We start from the raw sequence: 22,574 nt of genomic DNA, 5'->3' as shown, positions 1-22,574 counted from the left end.
CCTCATCAGCCCTGCCAGAGGATTTCACAATACTTCAACCCTATAGTTGTAAATAAGCCATGATGTTTATTACAGTGACCCATTTTACTGACAGGACAGAATCTGCCATCAGCGCAGCTTAAAGGAGTGGCAACGGTATAAAACGGTCTCTCTACAGTAGACTCCTTTTAAATCACTTTGTTTAGGAGTCTGCCATCAGAAGGGTAATTAATTTATGGGCTGTACAGCTGTTATATATAATGTCACAACTGTGTCGCTATAAATGATCTTTTGATAAGGTCAAACCCTCAAGTGTTGTAAGAGCTTAAGGTCTGACACCTACATCACATTGGTGTGTACAAGGTAATATTTAAACCAGAAGTACTGTGTTCATGCTGTGTGGTCACAAATGGAGATGATCACCCCACCCCTCAGGTGGGGCAGTTATCTCAATACAAATATATCCTCAATACAAATATATCCTCAATACAAATATATCCTCAATACAAAAACATCCGCAATACAAATACATCTGTAATGCGGAGCAGCGCTGTGTGAGGGATTGCCCTTCTTCTTGGGGATGTTTTTGTAAAGGCTTTTCCACTTCCTCAGCATCTCAAAGTGGACAGTAAATGAGCAGCTCTCTGGTCTCTGTCATAAGTATTGGACTCAAATTCTGTTGGGTTTTCCACTTAACTGGGTTTATTTTTTAATGCTTCTGAAAGGAGTGAAAATAGTCACTGACAGAGCAGCCTGTTGGTGGAAATGGCCAACATTCAGGGGTGTTTTGATGCGCAAGAATGACCTTTAATCCTGTTTTGAAGGAATATGCTGCTCCTGAGCAGTGGCATGTTTCTAGAAGTAGATACTTTATTCTGAAAACATGTTTGCAGTTGGGCTTTCCCCTGCTGTTTCCCCACTTCTGCATGGCAAAAGGAATGTTTTTCTTTCTATTGGCATGAGCTAAGTGATTGGACAGCAGTCACTTAATCACAGCTAGTCCATAACCATAGCCTTGATAAAACTAAGATACCAAGTAGTTGTCTTTAATAGGACTTAAACTTCTGCTGATCACTTTCAGAAAACAGAAACCACCATTGTATGACTGACCTGTAGTTTTAAAAATAGCACTTGTGCAAAACTTGTGTGCTTGAAGCTGTGCAGGTTCTTGAACAGAGACAAAACTGTGGTTCTCTGCACAGAAATACTGCACCTAACAAGGATGCTGCTGCTCAGGCTCTGCCTTTTCTCAGGGACAAAGCTGCATGTTTTCATGGGCCACAATGCAGGGATACACAGTCTGGACTGTGGTCTGGAATATGCAAGGATGCTGGAGAAGGACTCTTCATCGGGGACTGCAGCGATAGGACAAGCGGTGATGGGTTCAGACTGAAACAGGGCAAGTTCAGGTCAGATCTAAGGCAGAAGCTCTTCCCTGTGAGGGTGCTGAGGCGCTGGCACAGGGTGCCCAGAGAAGCTGTGGCTGCCCCATCCCTGGCAGTGCTCAAGGCCAGGTTGGACACAGGGGCTTGGAGCAAGCTGCTCCAGTGGAAGGGGTCCCTGCCCGTGGCAGGGGTTGGAACTGGATGAGCTTTAAGGTCCCTTCCAACCCAAACCTTTCCATGATTCTGTGATCTGATTGTTCATCAAGTTTTCTGCATGCTGTCTATGATTGAGTAAAACTCCTGTAGGACGAAGGAGCTCAGTCTAGAGTTTGCAAGGGGTGGTAAGGGAATGGCTTCTGGCACAGCTCTGTGTTCTCTGCCATGTCTTGGCCTGGCACTGCTCAGTGGGGGACTTCACGCTCGTCTGTATCAGTTGTTTCACTCAGGTTTTGGCAATGAAATGTGATTTACAAGTGTGGCTGTTTCACAATCACCCTCCGTCATCTACGGGCAGAGCTGCTGGTGACAGGCATGGTTCCCACCACTCTTCCCAGAGGGTGCTGCAACACTGCTCATTGTGCCATATGCCATACGACTGGCCTGGTGAGTTTCCCTGTTCTGCTGTGAAGGGTTAGTTTTCATGCTGTTCCGTCTCCCAGTGTGCTTCCCTGGGCAGCCGCGTGAGCTGTTGTGCCAATGGCAGGAGCAGGATGGGGATGGGAAGGATGCAGGAGAAGGGCAGGGATGCTTATTTTAGCAGTAGTGCTGCCATATGCCAGCTGTAAGTGAGCTTAATCATAGCCAAAGGTTCCGTCTTCCGTCACTCTTGGTATTAATGCTCCAGAGAATGGGACTTTAATAGGTTTTATTACAGTGCCAGCAGCTGGAGTGAACAGGAGGAGTGAGCAGAGGCTGCTGCATCCTGCAGTTAATGGGAGCACTGGATCCCTTGGGGCTCTCCTTGTCCTCCATAGCTTACTAACCTCTGTCCACCTCACAAGTGGAAACAGGAATCACTTGCCTGATGCAATGAGCGTCCTTAACCCAAGTGTGTATTTTTGTCTGATCTGGTCAGATTGGTTGTACTGGTTAGGTGATTGCAGGGAAAACATGGCTTTAAAAACGCTGTTGCTACCAGAAAGGATTTCTGTTTGGCTTTTTTCCCACCAAGGAAAAAGGAGTAAAAGGTTTTAAGTCTTTAGAAACTGGGTAGCAATTAAAGAAATCATCGTTATTCTCTTCTCCATGGGGTATGGATAATACTTGGAACACAGATGCATGCGACTGCTGAAAGGTGATCCTGTTTGGCCGTGAGGTTAATTGCTAACTGAAACAGGGCTGCCGGTTCTTTTCAGGAAGAGAAAAGCCCAGTAATTGCAGCATTGTTTGCCAGTGGAAATGCAATTAGTTTTATATGTGTGAAGAAACAAAATTAACTAGTGCTGCCCTCTTGCAGTGCAACAGCAAGACAGTCAGTAAACCAGCTTCAGTGCTTCGCATTGTTCAGGCACAGCTCTACTTACGGGCTTTTTGAAGGAAAGGTAGATAGGGGTTTCCAGTCGTGCTTTGGAGGGAAGATAACAATGTGATTGCCTCATGCGGCAGGGCTTGGATCTACAGCCTCCTGAATTTGGAGGAGATGAATAGACCCTTGCTTTGTGAAAACCCATTTCCCGATTTCATGGAACTGCAGGTACTTTCTTAGCAGCAGGATCACTTGCCAAGGAAACTCAATGAAGAATCTTGCTCTGTGGTATTTAATTACTAAAGGTGTCCTTGGAATATGGTATCTGTTTTGCTGGGGGGAGTGGTGGCTTTGGCAGGGGGCACCCCCAGTTTCCTCAGCCAGCTCTGGGTCACTAGAACCACCCTAACATGGGATGTGGGGTAGGGGACCCCCTTGCTCCTCTTCATATGGAAGCGATGACTCCAAAGAGTTAATGCCTTCACTGTTTGCTCCCACCTCTGAAGAGAAGGTGGCTTGAAGTGGGTTTTGGTGCTTGGAAACCTGAGGTGTGTCTAAAATGATTCCTTTCATAGCTTCATAACGTGGCGGCTGCTGTGGTCTTTGAGACATCCGCTGTTCTTATCAGATGTCTGATGTTCCTAAGTATCCGTACGCTGGGGACACACAAGCAAGGGATGAATACATGCCTGGGCAATCTGCAGAGCTCTGTCCCTGATCTTTAACTGGCTTTATTACGTTAGATTGAAGAGGGTTGGTTTTTTGATGGTGTAACATTGTACTTTGTACTGCTAACATTCCAAGAAGGTTGTTTTTTTCTAAGCAAAGGTTACTTGCCTGTGTCATATGTGTTTTATTTTGGTCTGAGCCATATTTTAAGTACTTGTTTCATCATTTGTGCTTATCTGAAATACATATGAAGAGTATCTCGTCATCCCCCCACCATTCATGTTAATGGTAAGAGGAGCCTGAGATGGTATTTAAGGTTAGAGATAGACAGCTGTTAAAGATGGGAAGATTGCTTAGAAGGATGGGTATGGGCCAGAGCTGGAAGAGTGGCAAATTCTGATGAGGAGTTCAGGCTTTCAATGAGAGATTTAAAGGCAGATCCATGAATTTTGATGCAAGTCTTTAGCCCAGCAGGAACAGGACTGAGACTGGTTCTGTTTTCGGGGTGAGCTGTATACGGTGGGCCTTCTGAAGTCTTACTTCAAATGTAAGAGCATCATTCTGAAGGTGCTCTGACATTCGCTTTGGTTCTTTCTGTCTCCCCCTGCATGTTCTTTATTCAAAAGGCATTACTCTGTGTTTAAAATTCTGCTGTAATGCAGCTTTATTCTATTTCTCTATGCTGAGGTAATCCATTATGTTACAGCTAAAAATTAGGGTCATAGCTACCTGGGAATACCAGTATTTCATAGCCTTTTAAGGAGATCCTAACTCTTTAAATGCAAAATGTTTTGCTTACTCTGAAAATGAGACATTCTAAAAACATTCATTAGTTTGAACTGCTTTGGATGCTGCTTTGCCAGTTTTATTTAATCTCTCATTGTTTAGAGCACTAATGACCTCTTAAAATTGCAAATCAAGCCTCTTTCTACTCTCTGTGCTGGTCTTTACCAGATAATACAATGTCTGTCTGGCCTCAGATAGCATTTTTGCCAGCAGTATCTTTCAAGGCTTCGTAGTTGTATTAGGGAGGATGTTGAGTTTGAAGGGATACCACAATGTATGTCTGTGCATGTTCAGTAGTTCTGTGTGTCCAGCCCACCCAAGGTAAGACTCAGCGTTTCAGCTTGCAATCAAGAGTGTTTAACCTGACAATGTGATGCAAGTAGAGACTGGGAGAAGCTGGGAGCATGGGTTCTTGGTCAATCCCAGTGCCATGGCTGCGTATTGAGGCGTATGGCTTCATTAGGCCCCTTTCCTTAATGGCGTGCCCTTCCCTTTTACCCTTTATTATCCTCCATCATTCAGTCTCTTAGTCCCTTCCTTTTCTTGATGATGGTAGTTGTGTGGCTGCAGAGCTGGCTTCACCTGACTCCCTTTCTCTTCTCTTAAATCACTGCAGAGCTCGTTCCTCCAGCATGTGCTGGGAAAAGACAGTACTGCTGAAATGATGTAGATGGATAATCCTGGGGAAAACACGCAAACCCCGCTGTATGCTCTCTTAACTGCGTATGTTGCTATGGACCTTCTCATCAGCCATTTGTGACAGTGGAAAAAGTCCTGCCCCTCCTTGTTTTTTGAATGAACACATGGGCTTCCCCTGTGCTTTTTTCTCTTATTATCTCACTGTTGTCTGGGAATCAAAACCTTGGTTCAGAGTTACTTAATATGCTTGCAAAGCTTGAAAATCATGAGCTATGTGAAGTATGCTAGAGAGGAGAGGCAAACTCTATGCAGTACATACTCACAAATAGTTTTGTTTTGACATTTATCTTGCTGTAGTCGTCCTGCCAATTGGCTTCAGGCACGGCTACCAAAAGAATGAACACATGTTGCATTCATTAGTTCTCATCTGGCTGCGCTTCATCCTGCAAGACAGACGAAATCACGGCCACATTAAATGGATTGTAATGCGTTTGTAATAGGAGTTGCCTTCTGCTGAATAGGACGCCAGCTTCGCGAAGCTGCCGCTTTTAAGCCGCGGTACTTTGCTCCGGTTTAACATAATGGATGTGAGTATATTGCCAGTGATGTCATTGCTTTTTCGTCTCGAACGATGTCAGATGAAAAACATTCGGATATAACGCTAAACAAACACCCTCCGCCTTCCTCTCCCCTCCTCCCCCCGTGCGAACCGCTCATGTCGCGTTGTTCTGATTAGAACCGGGGTGTTTCTGACACACAGGCGTGCTTCGGGGCAGTGATGGTTTATCTGAAGTATAAAACCCCTTTCCGTTAGCGGTTCCTTACGCCCGGACCGAGGGCAAATTGATTCCTGCTGCCTTCTTACGGTTAACGCCGGGGTTTCGGAGCCAGCCGGCAGTGCCTGGCGCTGGGAGCAGCGGGTTCCTGCGGGCAGGGGAGGCGGCCCCGGCCGGCTGTTCTCGGAGGCGGCCCTGGGGCAGCTCCCGGGCCATTAGGACCGCGGTGCCCGGGGGGTACCGCCGTGCTGCGGGCGGCCGGGGCCGGCTGAGGCCCGGCGCTGGCCCCTCCCTGCCGCAGCCGCGGCGGCTCGGCCCCATCCCGCCCCCTCGGGCCGCGCTCTGCTGCCGGGGCTGCGGGACCGGCGCCTCCGGCCGTGCGCTGTGGCCCGGAGGGTCTCGCCCGCCGCATGCGGGCCGGGCCGGGGCGCGGCGGCTCGGCCTGAGCCGTGCCGGGGGGAGCAGCCGCGGAGGGGCCGGCTCGGCGTCGGAGAGAGGGATGGAAGACGGGCTGTCCTGCGTGGGCGCGGGCTGCGAGCCCGCCGCGCTCAGCTGCGGCACGGGTAACGTACCGCCGCGCCGCCCGGCCGTGCCCGTCCCTGCGGGGCGAGGAGGGGAAGCGGTGAGGGAGTACCGCGGTCGGGACCCGCTGGTGTGGGGAAGCGGGCTGCGCCCTCGCTGCCGGCGGCAAGGTGCACTGGCGCGGGCTGCGGCCGCTCGCCCCGCTCCCAGCGGTACCCTGACCCCGGGCACACGGAAGGAGTACAAACGGCGTTAACCGGTGTTTGGGTGGCTGTGACAGCACAGGCGGTGTGGGGGCATAATGACAGCGCTAATGCGGGGGGGGCTCCTGGTGTGGGCGCTCCCGCGCTAAGCAAGGGGACCCTTGGGAAGGAGCTGCTCGGGTCGTTCATCCCGACCTCTCGTTTCAGTTTTACAAAGGAAAAGCAGGAGGAAGGCGCTGCAGGACGGGCGGGCTGCGTGCGGCCTCGGGCAGGCGGCAGCAGAGCCTCGTTCATAACTGTTGCTGCAGCTATGCTTTTGTGTCTGTAGAACATGCGTTTGCCCTTCAGGACTGAGCTGGTTTGTTTCGCCCCGCTTTATTTTTACCAGTGCTGTGGGAAGAATGAAATACTTCACACCCGTCTCCTTTCTTTAGACGGCTGCTATCAAATCAGTGTAAATCACGTAATAGCAGCGTTCTAGCCGTATCAGCCCAAAGTATACGAGTTATAGCTGCAGAAGACCCATCAAACAACCCACCAACAAATGGCATCAGAGGTTAAATGTGGTGCTGCTCTTGTGTGCGGTGGAGAAGCGTGTTACGGAGGAAGGAAGCAGACCTCGCCGAGCAGCTCGTCTTTGTTTGCTGGGTCATGCCGTGCGGTTTTGATATGAATACAGCATCTTGCATAGGAAACTTACACTTCTGGCCTGAAGCAGGAAAGTTTGTTTGAAAAGAACGGTGCAAAAGAAAGGCGGGGTTTAGTGCATGGGTTTCTGTGTGTATTTGCTGGGGGAAAGGAATGACCTTGCTGCAGTGTACTTTCTTCAAGCAAGCAATGCGCTGCGCTTTATCTGCTTCAGAATTCGAAGCATTCGGTTTAGAATCCGAGATGTTGCAACCCCGGGGAAGAGGTAGGGTGAGTTGGAAACTGGAAAACTACGAGTCCTGCATGCAGCCTTTTGCAGGGATTTTTAAGGTAGAAAAGAAAGGTGAATGCTGAATGCTTGGCTTTTTATCTTCAGAATTGCGGAGAACAGCCGTGTCTGTGGCTGTAACTTGCAGCTTTGTTACTCGTGAGGAGAAGTTTATGTTAAGACGTTTCCGTTGGCACTGAACCATAGCAAGAGTTTCTGTGATTGTAAAAGAATGTAGTAGTGTCTGAGACTTGAGTTTGAGGCATATCTCGAGTTTCAGCAGTGAGTGTGGCATGATGGGCTTCCCTTTGGGATTTGCCTGTAACTCCAGCGGAAGGTGGGTGAAATCCATTCTTTTCCAATACATGTGTTCTTCTTTGATTTTTATTTTCCCTGCATCTCAGAAGTTTTACTAAAATCTTGATACAAGGCTGAGGATTTTGCTGAATAAAAGAGCATTTCTCATGAAAGTGCATTTCTAACTAAAAGCAAATGTGGCTTTGGATATTCTTAGCTGTGCATTGCTAAGAATTCTGCTGATTTAAATCAGTATCCTGCTGATAGGAAACTTGATTCCTACTTATGTCATTAAACCTAATGTACCTTTGTATAAAACTGAGGAACGTGTTGGCTGGCAAATTCAAGTGATAAGAAACTTGTGTACTGGAGAATCAACAATTGCTGTTCCTATGAGATCTCTGACATCATCCTTGAGAGCTCCTTGCCTTGAGGGCTTTTTAGCAGCTTTGCAGTGGTAACAAGTAGGAAAAAGCCTGAGAATGAGCTGTAGAAACTATTGATTTTTGGGGGTGGGAGGGCATACATGCTCATTCTTGCTGTACTGGAAGGAGATGAAGGCTTTGTACTAACAGTTGGGTATTTCAGGTGAGGTTTCGTACCCTATAGTGATACACCTTCCTATAGGAAGTTCTCCACCTTACCTTTGCTTGTGATTTGTTTTGTGAACAGGTATACCTGCAGATGTCCGTATGTCCAATTGCTCATTTCTTGCCAAAGCGAAGAGTAAATCCCCAATTCAGCATGAAGAACTAGCCCTCCTTTTGGGCATGTGGGGTATCAGTGCTGTTGAGCAGCTTAACCACGTTTTTAGAGGAGCTTTGCTTGGTGTCAGTAGGGATAACTGATCATTTTCTACTTGTATTTAATTAGTAAAGTAATAAAGCTCAGGCAAGGGCTTATGTCATAATGTGTTCTTCCGGAAGATCTTAGCTATCAGTTTAGATCTGGACTAGAATTTAGCTTCAGTGATACAACTCGGCACAGAAGTGTTAAGACCAGCAGAGAGGTTGCTTAGGTGGTCTTTTCCCACCTAAGGTGGGGTTTGCCAGTCACTGGAGGCAGTGGTGTTAGAGGTGGTGGTGTTACAGTGGCTCTGTAGGGGTGAGACTGGGTCCTCCTTGGGCTCCGTTCTCCCAAGTGGGGAACTCTGCTTTAAGGATTTAGATGTTACAACAGCTTCTTCTTTCTAGTGCCTGTTACGTGGGCAAAGCCAGGCAAATTTGACATAGAAGTCCTACTTTCAGCTTGATATTTTCGCTAAAATTGTTAGGGACTGAATAAACCAACGATCAGCCCATTCAGGAGATTACCTCTCCCTAAATAGTGTTTTTTCTTATAGCCTTGAGCTGCCCCAGCTGCAGTGTTTGTGTTGATGCAGTGAAGCGTTTTGAAATGAGACAAGTTCTGGGGTGTAATTGCTTTGAAAGCTTTTGAGCTGGCCTTCCAGGCAGTGCCAGTGATGATGATAAGTGTAGATCTTGGTATCTTAATGCTTCTGAAGAAATCACATTTAAAAAAGCAGTCTGAAAGCGCCCGTATCACCTGACATGTTAGGGTAATCAGGGGTCCTTGCTGTGGGTTTCAGTGGATTTGACCCACGATTTGACTGTGTGGGAGTCAGTGCTGTCAGAGCCAGTTTTAAAGCTGCTTTAAACGACTTGTTCGGAGTATTTGTTAAGTAATCAACTACATTATCATTCCCATCTCCCAAATGTATCAGCCTCGGAGCAAGCTCCTCCCTTCAGAAGACAGGTTTTTATGAAGGAGGGGAGAATTCCCACCCACCTGCTTATAAACCTGAGCTGTGTGACCTGGGAGAGAATTCCAAGGGGCAAGACCAGCGGGGACTTTTGACATACCACGTGTGTCTGAACCTAGGGCTCAGTGAACAGCATTTCCCTGGGGAATGAGGGTCAGGAATGCTAAAGTGGCCCAAGACTCATCTCAACATTTCTGCTGTTGGGAAGTTCTATTACTGAGGAGGTTTGAAGAATTAAAAGCAGGTTTAGAATAGGATTGGCCACAGTCCTGGGCTAGGAATGTGTTACGGGTGTCTCTGAACTTGCTTTCCCGTTTTCCACACAAAACCCTGTTCGACAGTAGCATGCCTAAAGAACCCCAGTGAGTTTCCCGAGGGAAGGAGGTGGTGTGTTTTGTTTTCTAGGTCTAATGAAGTGCACCCCAGCTATTCCATAAGAGCCGGGGCTCCTCTCTCCAAGGTTACTGTAATCCGGATGCTTTAGCCTGGATTTGGGGAAAATTCTCTGCCTCCTATTGATCCCCAAACAGTAGGGCAAACTGGGCCCTAGCAGTAGTAGGAGGAACCAAGAAATGGATATGGCCATTCATGCTTGTAACTGAAGGGCTTAAATGCCTGGAAATGGGGTTTTCTGAATGTAGGGACAGATGGGGTAATATTAGTCTTCTTTTGTGTGCTTTGTTGCTCATACTGTACTTGACAGAAGGAAATGGTGACAGCCACTACTCTTTACTGGCATCATTTTCCACATCTTCAGCTAGGATCCTTGGCTTGCATCTAGAGGTGAAATCCCATCTCCTTACAGTCTGTGAAAGTACCATTGCTGCTGTTTGTGCACCCAGAAGTCTACCATCACTTGCAGGATAACGTGTACTTGTTGTCAAGTTCTGCTTCCTTATCAGGTTAGCATAATTTTACTTACCACCAGAGTTAAATCAAGCTCTGATGGGGTGGTTGTATTGTGTAACTAAGCACAGGTGGACTAAGTAGTGTTTACTTGCTTTGTGAGTTAGCTGAGTCTGCTTAATGCAGGGAGCTGTGAGCTAGATGGGTTAGCTGTTGCCAGGTGTCGTTACATGAAATTGGATGTATGTCTCTGCTGAGAAATGAAACAAGATGTCTTTGGTCAATACCGTGCTTTGGTAAATAGCTGCATTATTACTCTATAGTACGGAGCTAAATATCTGCAGGATTGCACTGAAACGGCAGTGCTGTGTAAGCACAACGTAAAATTGCAGATACCATAAAGGTCCTGAGGGGTTTTCTCTCGTGCTGTTTAGAAGGTTAATGCTTCCCCCGGCTCAATGGCAAAGGCTCATTTCTCTGACTTGTAACCACACTTTTAGCAGGGGCACCTAACTTTTTCAGTAGTGTGTCTCCTGCTCTGCCTGGCCAGGGCTCTGCCTCGCTGCTCACAGTTCTAGGAACACGTATTACTCATCAAAAGGGGGTTGAGAAGATAATGACTTGTGCAGGGCAGCGATTAGCAGTTCCCTAGCAGTTGCAATAAGTAATTGCAAGGTGGAGTAACTGCAAGGCACAGCTGAAGCTGCTGAATGTCAAAGTTAATGAAATACCAAAGGTCTGGTTGGTGCAGCAGACTTGGCATTAAAGGTCAGCTAAAAAGGGTCAGACTGCACGTACTTTCTCGGCGCTGAGTCTTTGCTCTCAAATTCTGAGTAATGCCCAGATTAAGAAACCTAAGAAGGTGTCTTTATGAACCCTCCATCGCACCTCTGCTTCACCCAGGTACGTAAATGAGTCAGGAAAGCAGCAGCGTTGGAGACCTCCCTTTTGCAGCATGCACAGCTGAGGTGTTGCTTCAGCCTGCTCCCTCTGCAGTGAGCCAGAGCAGCTCCGAGAGCAGAACTTGCAAAGAAACACAGGAAAACCACCAGGCAGCCCCTGCCCTGTGAGCTACAAAGGAGAAGGAATGACCAGACAAGGATGGTCGTTAGTCACAGTTGTTTATTGGGCAATGAGAAGATGCTCTGATACAGCCATAAAAACCAGGTAGAATTTAGGTGCCGTGTCTTCTACCTTTGCTCTTCTCTCCCAGCACCTTTCTTGTTCTTCAGATGCTCTAAAATTGCATGAAATTGCTGGGATTTGCCCTTGTTTGTCTGTGATGCTCAGAAGCGTGTAAAACCATGAGGATACCCTCAGCCGTACCTGAAATGAACAAGAAGCTGATTGAATCGATCCCTCAGGTTTTTGCATGCTGCTGCTCAGCTCGGTTTTACTCGGTTGCTCAATGGCTTAAGTGGCTCAATGGTTTGAGGAAGAAAGGGGCTTGAGGGGTTGGTTTTCTTAGATGATAAAGGGCAAAACTCAGAGCTGAAAGTGGCTTGTGCTGATCGTGTGCAATTTCTGCATCAGGGTTACAGTGACATGAGTGGCCCTGGGGGCTGTTGGGCATCGGTTTGGCAAAGGCAAAGCTGTGCTCCTGGCCCTGCTCCCTATGCACCGGAGCAGTGAGGCTGCTGGGGCAGGGTCTTTCCTCCTGTGTGTTGATGCTGGGAGGTGTGAAACACTTTTCAGAGGTGGACAGGCTGCACCACTCTTGCATGAGCGTGTTTTTGCTATGTGAGCTGCAGGTCGCAGGGGTTGGTCACACCTAGACAGAGCGTGGGCTTGCACTTGAGTTGCAAGGAGCTAAGGGGAGGTGGAAAGTTTGAGCGTGTTGCCACACTAAGTCAGGAAATGTGGATTAGTAGGTTAAACAGCCTGGCAATTAGTCTTGAGTAAGTGTGCGTTTGAGTAGCTACTGCGTGGAAGCTGTGATGTTGTTAACTCCCTCTTGGGCTCACTCCCTGGTAGTTCATGTGTCTGTACCCCAGGTTGTCACCCAAAGAACGTGTGCATCCTATCTCAGTTTTAGTTCATTCCTGCTAACACTGGAAATAATGCAAGGTAATCAAAAAAAGGTTAGAAGAAGCTGAAAATGTATAACCCAATTTTGTTCTTGTTGATGTGCTTTGTTGTAGTGGTGGTGGATTCTTCTCATGCATGAAGGATCCTGTTACTTTGGCTGGCAGTAGTCTGCAGAAATAGCATGCTCCTGGATGCTTCTTTAATACATAGAAATAGCTCAATTAGTAATGCTAATGCTTAATAAGAGTATGTGGAATTAATCAATCTTAAAACAAAAGCATTAAAGGAATAAACTGGATAATCTGTGACATAAAATGATAGCTGCTTTCAGAGTAACTAGTCTATTTTTTTTGGCTTTAAACTGTTCCCCCCGCCCCCCCAGATACCAAAGTTAGAGAAATCTCTAGGATTTTAAATGAGGGAGAACTGAATTTGAAGCACAGTATATAGCTTTTCCAAGTTTATTTGCTACTTCATGAGTTTGAAGTATATTAGTATGAAATGATAAGCTTGCTTTCCATGGGTACAGGCAGGCTTTATCTGGCATTGCTGTTCCTGATCTGGTCTGAAAAGCTGGAAGTGATACACCCAATGTACTGCAGAGGTGGCTCTGCGAGTGGCAGGTTGGGTGGCAATGCAGAGGCTGTGTGGTTGCATTGGTGCTGGTGGGCATGGGCAGCAAAACACCCCTGCTTTGTTTGGGAGTACTTCAGCACATACAGAATCCCTCTCTGAGGAGGCTTCGGTTGGCGTCAGTTCTTGATGAATGAATGCCATGATTCTGGGGAAGAAGAAAATGGGGACAAAATGCAGCTTATGGCTTAAGCTATCCCTGGGAAAAGGCATATGTTTGTCTCATGCAGGCAAATTCCATACAGGCATTCATGACTGTTTCATGTGATTTATCAATAGCAACTGTGACACTTCAGTTTCGTGTAGGACTTCTACATCTCAAATGTTCTGTTCAGGGATTGCTTTTTCTCTGGGAAGTTGCAGCATCACCTAACACTGTTCCTGGGGGTTTGTTTGCTTGCAGGTGAATTGATTCTGAAACCTGCTTTGTGGATTGGCCTAAATAAAGATGAGACCTAATTCCTTCCTTTTCAGCGGAGCTTTCCATTTGAGGCATAACGGTGTCAGGATTAACAATGGAAATGATCACTGAAATTGGCATCATTTGTAATGTGTTCAGCCCAACTGTAGCTGTTCACAGTACATGTGTAGTCGCACATAGGAGCCTGCCATGCTGTTCAAGAGTTCTGCATGAATTAAATGAGTTTAATTTCATATAGTGTTGGTGAAAACTTCCTGTTGATAGTGTCCTTGCTAAGGGAAACGTGGCAACGCATGGGGGTAGTTTGCAGTCTGGGTTGTTTGAGAGAACATCTCTGTTTGCAGGATCAGCAAGGTTAACACTCGGTACGCACACAGCAAGTCAGGCAGCAGCAGGAAAGGTGTGAGCAATGCCTTCCACCTACACCTTGTTTAGAGGTGGGAACTTCCAGGCTTTGCTGGGGCTGTTTGACTGCCAGCAGAAGAAACCAAAAGGAGCTTAACTAAAGAGCTAGCAACTTTGTTATTTGTATTTATGCTTGGTTCCCCTTTCCGAGGGTGGCTGTTGACTTACACCCGCACAGACGTTTCTGCTTGCTGTCTGGTCTGAGCAGTGTTTCCTATGACACAGATATTCATTTCCCAATTCTTGCTGCTCTGTAGTAACTGAAATGGAGATGATGAGTAATGTGCAGTGAGTAGTTGCAGATAACCACCTGTGGCTGTGTGGGAGTCAGCAGCTTGTGCTTTATCCTGGACACTAAGCAGATAGCTTAGCTGCATCTGTACTCTGACTGGCCTCTACAGAGAGGTTTTAGTTCTCTACTAGGTAAAAGCCAAACCTGTTGTTGATTTAGTTCCACCTGCAGTAAGCATTGGCTGTTGGAGAGGTGTTCCTCTAGTACCAAAGCTGCAAGAAGTTGCAAAAGTTGGGGAGGCATCCTTGTGGAGGTAAAAAAAGTGGGATTTTGACTGCTCCTTTTGGAAGTGTTGTGTTGGCTCTGGCTTGTGATCAGAGAGATTTAATGTCTCACTCCCAAGAAACAACAGTGGATTTTAACAAACACCAAAAGCAAACCCTGTGTCTGTTCTCACCTACATGATCCAGGAGAGGTTTAATATCCCCTGTTGCACCAGAGCTGAAGTAAAGGGTGCCTGCTGCAGGAGATGCTGCTGGGGTGGAGTGCGATGGACATCCATCCTGGTACAGCACAACCATCTTGGGCCTGCTGTGGCAGTGGTTGCAGGAGGAATCTTAACCCTGGAGTTAGTGCTCCCTCCAGAAGGCTTCTCTCCTGATAGAGCTTATTGTTGTCCTTAGCTTCTGGATAAGAAAGCGCAAAGGAAGACAGCAGCTTTTCAAGGTCACTTTAGCTTGTTGGAGAGAAGGTTGGCATTTTACTGAGTGGGCTTTGGTGTGGGGAGGTAATAAAGCATTGGCCACATAGGGCTGTGAATAAGTGGAAGGAATTCCTATACCTTTAATACCAGAAAGCTAAGATAAGGCAGCAGAGTTGTTTAGTCTCTTTCCAAACAGATTTAACTTTATCTGGAATCACTGTGTCCTGTGGCTTGGAGAGATAAGAGCTCAAATACCTTGCAGTGACACCAGCTCTGGTGCCTCCTCTGTGTAAGCATGTTTCTGCTGAGCACAGCCGCCCAACAGACGCTGCTGTTCTCCCAAGGAACCAAGGGATGGAACAAGAGGAACCGGCCTCAAGCTGCCCCAGGGCAGGTTTAGATGGAGCTGAGGAAGAATTCCTTTCCCAGAGGTGCTCAGGCATTGGAACAGGCTGCCCAGGGCAGGGCTGCAGGCACCATGGGTTAGTGGTGGGGAACGGTTGGACTGGGTGAGCTTAAAGGGCTTTTCCAGCCTGGTTGAAGCTGCGATTCCCTCACAAGTGATTGGGAACAAGTGGTTGGGAAGGGGGGGAGCTTTGAGCACCCATGGGGATGCTGGCACCATGAAACCAAATTCCAGTGGGGCTGTGGTTCCCCAGCCTCCCTGGGAAGGGGCTATGGGAAGAGCGTGGCATCCTGCCCTGCTGTGTAGGCACCCACGAGGGGTTCGCTGTGAATTTGGGGGAGTGCTGATGAACAAGAGTGCCTGCATTTGGGGCCTGAAATGATGCTGCAGAGGACAGGCTCAAGCAGGTTCTCTCAAGCATGAAGGAGGATGAAGATGAGCGAGAACAGCATGCACTGTGCTCTGTGTTTGATAGCAGTATCCGGAAGTGAATCTCGTTACTGTGGCAGTACGCTACTACAGCTGTTCTTATATGTATGCCCATTATTTCAATAGGAGACTGTTCTTGCTGAGTAAACATAATGCTAAATCTGCAAGGTAACATCCTCTTGGCTGTTAAACACAAGCAGCCACTGCCAGCTGCACAACCTGTGCAACCTGGGCAGCATGGACAAAACCACTTTCCTTTGGGAAAGGAGATTAATGAAATAGGCCAGGACTGTCTTTTTCCTGCCTTGATGGAGTTGTGTTTACTGGCATTTCTGATGGATTGGCTTAAAACAGCACGGAACGACATCAAAGAAACTCAGTTTGCACAGTGGTGGTTTTGATGTTACAGATTAGGTACACGAGGCCTGGGGGAAGGCAGAAAAAGCAGCACAATGAAGCCGGCAGTCCAACAGATTGTAGAGCTGTTCCAACACTTGGGTTTACAGTGATAATGTCTGACTTGATTGGTAGGTAACAGGAGCTGGAGATCATTCATTCGTGTTTCAGGGTTTGAGAGCAGTGGAATTAGCAAATAAACGTTGCGTGGTACAAGATAAACTGCATCCATGAAAGAAGAAGGGATGTTGCTTTGCCTGCTTTATTTCTTAGTGAGTTCAGTGCTTTTCTGTCCCGCTGCTGAAATGATAGCGTAGAATGGATGAGAATATGGCAAGCTGAAAGAGCAGAAACAGCTTTCCCCTGGTGCAAACCCGCACTTGTTACCAGTACTCCGCAAACAAAACCCCCGGGAAGTTTGTTGCCCAAGCAAGTAATAAATATTTAAGACGTTGGAAGGTTTCCGTAGGTTTTAGGTTTGATTTGTGTTGCTAATCCGGAATTCCAGTGTTGTGCAGCAGAGGCCATCCGCTGCAGTGGTGGCAATTGGACTTTCCCTCTGGTGTTTCGCAAACTTGGATTTGATTTGCACGTTAATGGAAGAAACTGATTGGAAAGGTAGCTTGGGAAAGCAGAGGTAACCTGTGTGGATTTGGGCTTACATTCTAAGGGGAAGCACGGTGCAAATCCATGAAGACACACATCTCCGAGCAGGAATTACCACCATCATCGACAAGAGCAGTTAGGGCACCAGTGGATGCAGGGAGAGGTGGGCAGTCTGAGCTTACTGAGAGTACTCTTCTCTCCTGTGTTGTTTCTTGCTGTCCCCCCTTGCCCGTTATTTACATGCCTTCTCACCAGCTCCCTTCCTGGCAGGGGGGTACCTGTGTGTGGAAATGAGATGGCAGAATACTCCAGGAAAACCAGTGTTCCACATGGTCCCGTTGTTCTCTGTGAACTCGACTTGTGCTGGACCTGGTGATGTTTTGGATAGCTCAGCCTGAATACGGTTGTTACTGTCGCTCACTGCATTGAGCAGGTCTGTGGCAGTCAGTGCTGCTCTCGTTTGTACGTTCATGCAGTAATGGCGTACGGCTAAAGAAACGTGTTCCGGGTGGGAAGTCAAAGGCTGAACATTAAAGTCAGGATTGGGTGGATGCTTCAAGCCTGTATTTATTCTTCTGGATCATATAGGTATTGAAATGCAGCCTTTACTTGGTCATCGTCTCCCCTAACTCAGAACTTGGAGAAGGTTATTCTGCCTAAAAAACACTTGTTCAGGGTTTTGAGTTGCTTTCAGTTTCTTTCCGTGTCTCCCTGTATAATTTTTATGCAAAGCTTTGAGTCTTGCTTTTTGAAGAAATGGGTGAATTGAAAGTGCTGCTTTGCTGCAGCTCTTACAGTAGTGCCTCAGTAGCCACACACCTTTCTGCTGTGTGGGATGGTGCTCGCATTTAACAGATGAAGAGTGAAGCTGAAGAGAGATTAAGATCAAAAGCATCTCCTGATTACCTAGTTTTCTCACTAAGTAATCGCCCAATTTAAAACTCGGGAGGAGACGTGACTGTCACCGTGCAGCCCTGGGCACATCTGGTGCGAGCTACCTGTGGGAGCCCAGCGCTTCCCCATCCTGAGCTTTCAGGTTAGGCTGAACATGCAGGTTCTTCCGTGTGGCCTTGGGAGTGCAGGAGAGCTGCGTCCTGCTCCTCATGTCCTGCCCTGGAGCCCCAGGCAGCGGCTGCCTTTGCCTCTGTCCTGCAGAGCTGGAACCGTGAGTCACTCCATGGGGAGGCTGGGTGCCATCTCCTTGTGGTGTTATATCCTATGTAGTTGCATGCTTGTCTAAGTCAGTAGTTCGTGACTTAGAAATCGGGATTTTATCATGGAAATACTCTAATGCTTCTAGCACAACCTGAAATCCTTTGGAGAAAAGAACACCGTTACATGTGCGCTAAAGTGTTCTCGTTAATGCACATGGAACTTCCAGCAGAGCAGTTCCTGGCAGTTGCTCCTTTGGTTGCGATGGGAGCCTCCAGATCTAGGTGTGAGAAAAGGTGCTCTGTGCCCCCCTCTCTCTTACTGTGACACAAAACCAGGGTGGCATCAGGTATTAAAAAGAGCTTGGGGTGGCTGAGATTGCTGCTGAGGGAGTTACAGGGGGATGCCAAGGAGGTGAATTCTGTCTATGGGGTGTAGGGGTCACTTGTGTTTAGCAGAAACACCACTTTGGAAGGGAAAGGCTTGTCCTGCTGGATGCAGGCCAAGCGTCCAAGAGTCTGGAGCTGTGGAACGCTGTCAGGAACATCAAGAGCTAAGCAATGTCAGGGGAAGAAATGTACTTGAAAACCACAAGGCTTTCTAAGTAGTGGGTGGTGAAAATCCCATCAAAGGTCTTACTGTTGAGATACATCTTAATGGAGGTGGAGCTGATGGGAAGTATGCAGTTGGGAAAGGATACATGAGAGCATCAGCATAATTACCTGCCTCTTCAGTAACTATGGATGCCAATGTCAGGTATGAGCAGTGTGTGTAAGTGCTGTGTTTTCTCAGTCTAACTATCCAGACTAGTACTGGCAAGTTTAGAATCTGATCTGTTTCTTCTTAAAACGTTCACCCTGTAACGAATACACTTACTGGAAACTTAGGCAAGCAGAACACTTGTGTTGGTCAGGTACAGCATGGGTTGGTTGCATCCAGGAAAGAAGCCTGTGTGCGCATGTCTGTGTAGCATAAACAAATAGAGCTATGAACTCTTAGGGGTGAAGTAGATCCTCTTCTGTGCCACACCAGCTGTCTGAAATGAGATGGCCTGGAAGCATGGGTACTGTTCTTTATAGTGTAATGGTGGGGTAGTACCTTCACAGACCTGAACTTGCTTCACATAAAAGCTAAAGCAGTCTGCAGACAGCAAAGAGCAGGAGCAACTACTGCATTGCAGGATAGTCGTGCTGCAGGAAAGCCATCTCATGGATCGTGTGCAGACACAATACCGCAGTTAGAAAGTGAATGAATGCTGTGGTCAGTTGGAAAGTCCTAAGGAAGCTTTGGCCAAAGTAATTCCATATTGTTGTTCTTTTAAAATGTAATGCAGTAGTGCAGTGTTGTCGGGATTTAAAGTTAGACTTTGTGCCCCCTGGTTTTTAACTGAGTTTTGGGGGGTGTGATGAACGGTACGGACCTACACAGATCTGTATGCGTCTGTGCCAGGTGGGCCAGTTTACATGTGTTCGAGTCCTGCGTGAATTCTTTACAGGGAATAATAAGCAACCTTTTTACATGGTTTATGGTTAAAATGCAGGGAAGCCATTGGGATGATCACTTTGGATGTTTAAGGCCCTGTGCGTTAGACATTGCACTCTCGTTTATGGGCCGATTCTACAGTAGGATCTGTGCAAATAAATTTACTGCTGCTCTGGACTTGTGTTCAGAATGGTTTGTGAGAGGCTCGTGGGGAGTTACTGCATCCTGTTTGATGAACTAGCTCCCAGGGGGCTGAAATGAGATGGAACTATGAAATGTTAAACAGTCTCAGGAGCTGGACAAGGAAGGCAGTTGTGTCAATATGGTGGTCCTGGTGCAGCATCGACCCTGAGCAGAGTGGTGCGTGACAGCGTGTTCTTCCTGGAAACCTGAAGGGAAGTCTGTGCATTGTTTTTAATTCTGAATGGAAAAGCTGGGAGATGAGGGAAAGAGAGCAAACAAGTAGCAAAGGCTGTCAGAGGTACTTGGAGTAATTGGGAGTGTTAAAGGGGAGTCTTGCATCTGCAGGAAGGGAGAACTTCCCACTCTGCTTCCATGCCACCAGGTCTAGCTTTTGGGAGCACGTAGAACTTAATACAGAATTAGCTGGGGAGTGAGGAGCCCTTTTAATCTTCCACATTTGTGTTGTGTGGTTTAATTCCTGTTCCCACGTCCTTTCCAAAACCAAGATAAATGTGTGTTGGGCATTTGGAGGAGGTGAAGGAGATATTGTGGGCCAAAGTGTGGAGTCTAATTCTACTTGCTCTACTATGTATTAGAGATATGGAACAGAGCTCCTGAGCTTTGCACTTTTTATAAGGTTGTCTTAACTGAGTTGCAGAAAATGGGATTGTTCTTTCTCTTCATGTGGTAGGAAAAACAGATGTGTCAGTTATCTCCCTGGCAATATAAGCATCAACCGGAGTCAAGTTATTCATTGCTCTTGAGAACAGTGAAGAGCTTGACTCCTCACTTGCAGCACTGGGTGCAGTTCTGGTGTCCTCAATGTAAGAAGGACTTGGAGCTGTTGGAGCAAGTCCAGAGGAGGCCACGAGGATGCTCAGGGGCTGCAGCACCTCCCCTATGGAGCCAGGCTGAGAACACTGGGGCTGTTCAGCCTGGAGCAGAGAAGCTGCATGGAGACCTCAGAGCAGCTTCCAGTGTCTGAAGGGGGCTACAAGGATGCTGGAGAGGGGCTCTTCATCAGGGACTGCAGCCACAGGACAAGGGGTGATGGGTTCAAACTGAAACAGGGCAAGCTCAGGTTAGATCTAAGGCAGAAGCTCTTCGCTGTGAGGGTGCTGAGGCGCTGGCACAGGGTGCCCAGAGGAGCTGTGGCTGCCCCATCCCTGGCAGTGCTCAAGGCCAGGTTGGACATAGGGGCTTGGAGCAAGCTGCTCCAGTGGAAGGGGTCCCTGCCTGTGGCAGGGGTTGGAACTGGGTGATCTTAATGCCCTTTCCAACCCAAACCAGTCTGGGATTCTATAAAAATGCCAAGTTGTGCAAATACGCACTCCCTGAGCACGTGGACAGATCACAGTCCTAGTGACAAAGGGTTCTTTTGGGTCAGTTATCTCCTGACATTTTCAGCCCAATCTTTGTACAAGTCCAAGTAGTTTCTGTTGCTTTTCTGTAATAAAAGACTCCTGCCACTCTGGAGAAAACAGAGAACCATGTGGGTGCCTTCGCAGACAGGGGTTTAAAAATACCTGTGGTTTGTGTGGCTTTACTGGATCAAAATGTAGGACTTTCCACCCTGTGGTTGAAATTTCCATCTGCTGGAGTTTGTCAGATTTGTTTTTCTGAAATGGTGCTCGTGTCTCACATGGAGCCCTTCAGTTTAGTCGGGACTGGGAGGAACTGAGTCAGAGATGGGATAATGGATGCTCTGGAACTGGTGAGGGGCCCTGGAATAGGTGGTTCAGTGGTAAGAACTGCAGCCAGTTTCTCCTAGTCAGTGAGTGATGAAATGCTGTTACGCTCACGTGCCTGGTTGGTGACATGTGAGGGGTGATACGTGGGCTGGGAGGCCTGGTAAGTGCCATCACTGTGTGTGGGATACCCCTATTGAAGCTCCTGGTGAAAGCCTAAGGGGTGGTTAGAGCTGCTGCTTTGGTCAGTCTGCTGGGAGTGGTTTGAGGAGTCCCACGCAACAGAATGCATCTGTTTAATGCTGCTCACTGGCTGTGAGAAATGAGCCCTGTTTTTAGGGTCATCCAGATGTCTCAGGGGTACTGAATACTGAAACAGGGCAAGTTCAGGTTAGATCTAAGGCAGAAGCTCTTCCCTGTGAGGGCGCTGAGGCGCTGGCACAGGGTGCCCAGAGAAGCTGTGGCTGCCCCATCCCTGGCAGTGCTCAAGGCCAGGTTGGACACAGGGGCCTGGAGCACCCTGCTCCAGTGGAAGATCTTGTTTTGAAACTGATGGTTCCTTATGTGTACACTTCCATGTTTCTGCTGCCATTTGAGTACCAGCGCTCTTACCCTAAACCACTCTTTAGGGCCTTAGGATCCCGCCTGTGTGGTTGTCTCCTCATTCCTACCTGCAAGCACTGCAGATGGTGCTTTTATCGCAGTGACTCTTGTTCCCAGTGGACCTCTTGTAGGTCATGGGCAGCTTTGGAAACGTGACCAGCAGATCAGAAATGATGCTGATTGTTTATCATAAAAATAACCAGATAACTGAAAAGGTCTTTGTGAAGCGAATGGCTGATCAGTAGGCACCTGCACTGACAAAGTTCCTGCTATGTTCCCTTAACTAGTTTCCCTCTTTACATAAATAAATCTCCTTGTAATGCAGTAAACTGAGAGAGGCTCGTGGAAGGCCTGGATAGATATGAGACAGGGCGAGGGAAAGGCCGGATATGAAGCAGAAGTCCATCTCCTCCCTTCCTCTTCTCTCACTTCTAAATGGGTGACTGAGTTCGTACTTGCATAAGAGCTCTTTCCCCTCTGAGGAGGGAAGGGCATGCCCTCGAAGGAAGCCTTGTGTTCAAACTGTTTAGGAGTAGGTCTTTGAAGCAGTCTGGAAGAGACTTGGAAAGCTTCAGTGAAAAGTGGAGTTCTGCGCAGTGCAGGCTTCAGAGTCTCTTAGAATCAACGAGTTTGGAAAAGACCTTTCAGCTCCTCCCGTCCAACTGTCGCCCAGCACTGCCAAGGCTGTCAGATGAGTTATAAAGATTAAATGTTATAGTAGTTGCAAAAGAACTGTCCTTGTTGTCTGCAGCATCCATTTTGACTGGTCCGCTGCGTATGTTCAAAGGCTAGCAAACGTATGAAATACATGGCGCTTCTTACATTCCATTTACTTCCTTGAAGGAGAAGGTTTCCTCCGTCAATTAATGTACCTTTACCTTAGCTCCTTTTTATATGCTCCATCAGTACTTGTACTTGTCAGAACTTGTACTACCTCCTTAAAATTCATGCGAAAACTGCTT

General features: G+C 47.5%; 1 protein-coding gene across 5 annotated transcripts in view; it reads left to right on the top strand.

The window, feature by feature from the left end:
- EML4 (EMAP like 4) overlaps positions 1-22,574 on the top strand; it is a 133,222-nt gene that overhangs the window by 45,642 nt on the left and 65,006 nt on the right. For 2 of the 5 annotated variants that reach the window (XM_065679285.1, XM_065679284.1), the window contains exon 1: positions 6,058-6,262. The exons of 1 other annotated variant lie outside the window; for it this stretch is intronic. In XM_065679285.1, coding sequence (XP_065535357.1) covers positions 6,199-6,262 — 64 coding nt within the window. In that variant the 5' untranslated portion in view covers positions 6,058-6,198. Of the gene's footprint in view, positions 1-6,057; positions 6,263-22,574 lie in introns of those variants that run through there. 2 more of the 5 variants (XM_065679288.1, XM_065679287.1) reach the window with 1 other exon arrangement.

Source organism: Lathamus discolor, chromosome 5, assembly GCF_037157495.1.
Source record: "Lathamus discolor isolate bLatDis1 chromosome 5, bLatDis1.hap1, whole genome shotgun sequence".
Taxonomy (NCBI): domain Eukaryota; kingdom Metazoa; phylum Chordata; class Aves; order Psittaciformes; family Psittacidae; genus Lathamus; species Lathamus discolor.
Note: the sequence above shows the minus strand (reverse complement) of the source record. Positions and strands in the feature narration are given on the sequence as shown.